General features: G+C 53.0%; 1 protein-coding gene across 1 annotated transcript; it reads right to left on the reverse strand.

The window, feature by feature from the left end:
* Window positions 1-749: 749 nt before the first annotated feature.
* On the reverse strand, window positions 750-3788 carry CCT8L2 (chaperonin containing TCP1 subunit 8 like 2). Its single transcript, XM_059711390.1, has one exon. The coding sequence runs from the start codon at window positions 3120-3122 to the stop codon at window positions 1476-1478; it is 1647 nt and encodes a 548-aa protein (XP_059567373.1). The 5' UTR covers window positions 3123-3788; the 3' UTR covers window positions 750-1475.
* Between the last annotated feature and the right edge of the window lie 2502 nt (window positions 3789-6290).

Raw genomic sequence — 6290 nt, forward strand, 5'->3', positions numbered from 1 at the left:
TTTGAGACAGCATGGAGGGACCTGGAGAGTATCATGCTAAGTGAAATAGGTGAATCAGAGAAAGACAAGTATCACATGATCTCACTCATATAGAATCTAATGAGCAAAATAAACTGATGAACAAAACAGATCCAGAGACATGGAAAAGTAGAAACCATGGGCAAAGAAAGAAAGAAATGGTTGAGAATTATATGATTAGGAATTTGAAATAAACCAGTGGAAAAAAAACAACACACAGAAAATGAAACGTGGGAGGGAGGAGAGAAGCAATTATATTTAATGAATTTGTAACAAAAAGTGTTGGTGAGGCTGTGGAGAAAAGGCAACCCTGGTGCTATGTCGGTAGGAACGTAAACTGATGCAGCCACTATTGAAAACAGTGTGGAGGTTCCTCGGAAACTTGGAAATAGAACTACCGTATGGTCCAGCAATTCCACTTCTGGGTATTTATCTGAAGAAAACTTAATTGCTGTCCCAAAAAGATAATATGCACCCCATGTTCATTGCAGCATTATTTACACAGCCAAGACATGGAAACAACCTAAGTGTCCAAGTACAAAGGGATAAAGAGGGTATGGTACAACCCTGGTCAGGTAGGTCAGTTGGTTGGAGCATTGTCCCTATGTGCCAAGGTTGTGGGTTCAATCCCAGGTCCTGGCACATACAGGAATCAGCCAATGAATGCATATATAAGTGGAACAATAAATCCATGTTTCTCTCTTCCTTTCTCTAAAATCAGTTTTTTTAAAAAAAAAAACCAGGCTGGTGTTGCTCAGTGGTTGGGTGTTGACCCACAAACCAGGAGGTTAAGGTTCAATTCTCAGGGCACATGACCAAGTTTCGAGCTCCATCCCCAGTAGGGGGTGTGCAGGAAGCAGCCAATCAATGATTCTCTCTCATCATTGATGTTTCTCTCTCTCTCTCTTGCTCTCCATTCCTCTCTAAAATCAATAAACTTATTTTTGAAAAAAGATGTGGTACATGTATACAATGGAATATTATTCAGCTATAAAAAGAAGGGAATTCTGTCATTAGCAACAACATCAATTAATCTTGAGAGCATTATGCTAAGTGAAATAAGTCAGAGAAAGACAAATACTATATGATCTGCTTATATGTGGAATCTAGAAAAATGAAGAAACACAAACGTATAGATACAGACAACAGATTAGTGGTACTAGAGGTGGAGATGGGGGTGGGCAGGGTGGAGATAGTGGGTGAAATGGGTGAAAGGTAGTCAAAAAGTACAAATGGCCAAACTTCCAGTTATAAGAAAAAATAGTCCTGAGACAATGGGGATGGTAGTCTACAATACTGTATTGTAGATTTGGAGTTTGCTAAGAAAGTAGATCTTAAAAGTTCTCATCACAAGAAACCAGTGGACGGTGAGCAGAGCCTCTCAGAAATCCGTCCGCATCTCTCATTTCCAGTCTCCACTGTGGCCTTCCTCTCCTCCCGCGTGAGGAAGGGGGATCTTAGCGTGTGATGGGTGCGGGTGTCTTGGGAGAAGACGGGTGCCCCCGGGCCTTCGTGGGGCAGGGACCTGGGTCCTGCTGGAGCGGGGGACTCGTCTTGGCCACCACGATTTCGTCCACAGTGGCCAGCTGCAGCACGATGTCCACCACGGCCCGCAGCGCTTGGGCCTTGGCCGCCAGGGTGTCCCACACCTCTTCCTGGGCCACGTTGATGATCCCCTCGACCCCCACTCCTATCAGGAAGTGCCCTTGCTGGTGCGCGGCCGTCAGGTCTGCCATCACCTGGGAGACGGCGAGGCCCGCGTTCTCCGCCAGGGTGGCGGGGAGAGACCGCAGGGCCTGGGCAAACGCCAGGAGCGCGGGCCCGCTGGGCCCTTCCAACGCGGCGCCTTTATCCGCGAGGATTTTCGCCAGAGCCATCTCGGTGGCCCCGGCGCCCGGGAGCAGCCGGGGGTCCTGGCACAGCTGCGCGAAGGCGTCGATGCCGTGGTAGACGGCCTGCTCCGCCCCGCGCAGCCCCTCCTTGGTGGCCGCCCTGAGCACCAGGGTGAGGGCGGGGGTGTCGGAGCCCTCCCACTCAAACACCACGGCCGAGCCCTGCCCCAGCTCCTGCGGGTACACGCGCTGGCACTTCCCCAGCTGCAGCGGGGGGAGCAGATAGGGCATCATGGGCGTGCCCAGCACCTCGCTCAGGCACGCCAGCCCGCGCAGGGCCATCACCTGGATCACCATGATGCCGCTCCGGTCCGCCTGCGCCAGCGCCCGCTCCTCGACGTCCCCCCACACCACCGCCACGTTCACGTTCCCCGTGGCCAGCTGCAGCACCTGCTTCTCCGTCATCTGCTCGTTCCCTATCCGAAAGCGGGCGAGCTCGGCGGGGCTGGAGATGGTGGCAGTGGCGGGCGCATTGGGATGCGCGAGGCCGAAGGAGCAGGCGAAGAGCGCCACCCGGGCGCCGCCCACCACGGCGGTCACCTTCCCGCAGGGCTTGCCGGGCACGGCCAGCCCGGGCAGCAGGCACGAGCGGTCCAGCTGCCCGCCCCGCAGCGCGCACACGCCCAGGCGCTCGGGGCGGAAGGTGCCGTCCAGCTCCTGGGCCTCCCAGCACGCCTGCACCACCAGCCTGGTCAGGAACTCCGCGTGGGACAGCGTGTGCGTGTTCATCGCCGTGTGCAGGGCCCAGAACGGGTCCTCCAGGGGCCCCAGCGAGCGCACGGCCAGCGAGGGCAGCAGCTCCAGCGTCTCGGCGGTGGCCGCGGCGTAGGCCTCGCGGAGCTGGGCGCGGGGCAGGCCGGCCCGCAGCAGGAGCTCGGCCTCGGCCAGCAGGGCCTCGGCCAGCAGCACCACGAAGGCCGCGCCGTCGCCGCTGTGCTCGGCGTGGCTGAGCGCCGCGTCCCGCAGGAGCCGGGCGGCGGGGTGCTCCAGCTCCAGGGCCCCCAGGATGGCCGTGGCGTACCCCGTGATCACCGTCTCGCCCTTGGCGGTCACCAGGAGCTTCTGGAGGCCGAGGGGGCCGTAGCACGGCCGGATGATCCCGCCCAAGGCGTGCGCCGCCGCCAGGCTCCGCAGGAGGTGCTGCTCTTCGCCGCCCGGGCCCGGCCACAGCCGCTGGGGCAGCTCCCGCACCGAGGGGGCTCCGCCGTCCATGGCCTGCGGAGAGGGGCCCAGCAGCCGGGTGGAAACGCCGACCTCTGAAGCTCCTCAAGGAATCAGTGGACGAAAGGGCGCATCACCTGCTATCTGGAGACATCAGCCCTCCAGGCGCAGGGCCGGGTGACCTGCTGAGAGCGCCAGCCTGAAACCACCCCAAACGGATCTGTCAGGGAACCGGCTCTTGGGGCCTCTGAGGGTGGGAAGCTGAAAGGGATCTTCTCTTGATGACCTCACAGAGTGGCACGTGGAACCCTGAGCGGGGAATGAGGTCACAGAGGATGGTTGGAGTCCGTAGGGGCTGGGGGCAGGCAGAAGTCAGGCCTGGTGGTTCGGTGATGAGGGCCAGGCCTATGCGCCAGGCCCCAGTTTCATTTAAACTTTGGAGACGAAGAGGAAGGAGTCAGGTGAAAATACCGACCCACTGCTTTAGCCATGGCCCCCGCTGTGCTGTCTGAGGGGAAGCGTGTGCCGGACCGTCTGACGCCAGCCAGGCTGTTCCCTGTCTGCCTTCGCCGCCTTGGTTTATCTTTCAGGTTGCAGGTGTGTGAGGCCACAGAGAGTGACAACTCCTCCCAGTGACAGTGAGGTCACTGATCTGGCAGAGACAGGACAAGGCGAGGGAGGGAAAGAAGCCGACAGCCTAGACAGAAACGGAGCCAGAGGAGTGAAAGTGGTGAGGAAGGTAGAAAACCCGTGTCTGACGTTGGGGCCCTCCCACATCACCCTCCACCCTTAGAAGGTAAGTTTCTTCCCCATCCTCGCTCCCTCCTTTCCTCGTGTAGAGCCCGTTGGAGTAACGGATTGCTTCTTTTTCGGTTTAACAAATATTTATTGAGCACCCACAATGTACAGTGTAAGGAGTGCAGAGATGACGGGAATATAGAGCCTCTCCCGGGAGAGAGATTTCTACCAAAGGAACACAACTTCCCACACAACGTCCCATAGGTGCTAGGCAGGGCACCAGCTGGTGGACATGAGTGTGTCTATTTATTTAATCTAGAGCAGCGGTTCTCAACCTGTGGGTCGCGACCCCTTTGGGGTCCAATGACCCTTCCACAGGGGTCGCCTAAGACCATTGGAAAACACATATATAATTACATATTGTTTTTGTGATTAATCACTATGCTTTAATTATGTTCAATCTGTAACAATGAAATTGGGGGTCACCACAACATGAGGAACTGTATTAAAGGGTCGCGGCCTCAGGAAGGTTGAGAACCACTGAAGAAGAAGGGAGAAAGAATGAGAGAAACATTGACCTGTTGTTCCACTTATTTATGCATTCATTGGTTGATTCTTTTTTAAAAATATACTTTTATTGATATCAGAGAGGAAGGGAGAGGGAGAGATGGAAACATCAATGATAAGAGAGACTCATTGATTGGCTTCCTCCTGCACACCCCCTACTGGGGATCAAGTTCGTAACCCAAGCATGTGCCCTTGACTGGAACTGAACCCGGGACCCTTCAGTCCACAGGCCCACGCTCTGTCCACTGAGCCAAACCAGCTAGGGCTCATTGGTTGATTCTTGTATGTGCCCTGACTGGGGATCAAGCCCTCAACCTTGGCATGTGGGGACAATGTTCCAACCAACTGGGCCACTTGTCCAGGGCGGAATACTGGTACAGCTATTATGATTAGGGGAAAGATGGCCCTGGCCGGTGTTGCTCACTGGTTAGAGCGACCAGCCCTCGCACTGAAGGTTGGATTCTGGGTAAAGAGCATGCACCTGGGTTGCAGGTTCGAACCCAGGCCTCAGTGGGGGCACATGTGGGAGGCAACCAATCGATGGCATATTGATGTTTCTCTTTCTCATCGCCAACCCCCCACATCCGCTGCGCCTTTCCACTCTCTCTAAAAAGCAATGGAAACAATATCCTCAGGTGAGGATTAACAACAACAAAAAGGGATTAGGGGAAAGACAGAGCAGTACCATTCATTTTCATTTGGAAAAACCTTTTTACTTTGTTTAATGGGGGATGTTCCTGGGGAGGGGGGAATAGAACTCTGAAATGGATAATGACAGTCCAGAGTCATGATGGCATGGCAGACGTTGTTTTAATATTTCCACAGACAAGACAGTAGTGAGAAAGAAAAGAAATCACAGTGAAAGTGAAATATAATTAAGGCTAAAGAGGAGATAATTTTGGAGAAAAAAAACTTTTCCCTTAACAACTTGATTGCTTTTATAAAAATTATAGTTATTCATTATAAAAGTTAAAAAGAAAAATACGAAGAAAGTAACTAGGTATGTAAAGTACAGCACAGGGAATATTGTCAATAATCCCATGAGAACTGTGCATGGTGCCAGGTAGGTCCTAGACTTATCGGGGGACCACTTTGTAAATTGTGTCTCACCACAATGCTGTACGCCTGAAACAAATATAAAATAATATTGAATGTCAACTGTAATTGACAAATTTTTTTTTATTTTTTTAATATGTTTTTATTGATTTCAGAGAGAGGAAGGGAGAGGGGGAGACAGAGAGAAACATCGATGATGAGAGAGAATCATGGATTGTCTGCCTCTGGCACGCCCCCCACTGGGGACCAAGCCTGCAACCGGGTCATGTGCCCTGACCGGGAATCGAACCGTGACCTCCTGGTTCATAGGTCGATGCTCAACCACTGAGCCACGCCGGCCGGGCGACAATTTTTTTTTTTTAATACATTTTACTGGTTTTTTATAGAGAGGAAGGGACAGGGATAGAGAGTTTGAAACATCAATGAGAGAGAAACATCGGTCAGCTGCCTCCTGCACACGCCCCCTCCCGGGGATGTGCCCGCAACCCAGGTACATGCCCTTGACCAGAATCGAACCTGGGACCCTTCAGTCCGCAGGCCAACGCTCTATCCACTGAGCCAAACCGGTTAGGGCGACAAATTTTTTTAAAAAGAAGAAAGAAAAAGAATGTCATTTGGAATCTCAGCCCAGAGATAATCCTTGTTTATATGTCGATGAATGTGATTACTTTAAACATACATATACACAGAAAGTTGTGGACTGACACAGTTTGACAGAAGTGGGTTGTATGACATGTATTGTATGTGCTGCTCTGCAGTCATTCTCCCCTCGGCGTTATCTTGGCTGAGAGATGTTTCTAAGTAGGTGTTACGCTGTCTGCAGACTATGGGCGGCTCTTTTTGCTGCAGCAGCAGCAG

Source organism: Myotis daubentonii, chromosome 10, assembly GCF_963259705.1.
Source record: "Myotis daubentonii chromosome 10, mMyoDau2.1, whole genome shotgun sequence".
Classification (NCBI taxonomy): domain Eukaryota; kingdom Metazoa; phylum Chordata; class Mammalia; order Chiroptera; family Vespertilionidae; genus Myotis; species Myotis daubentonii.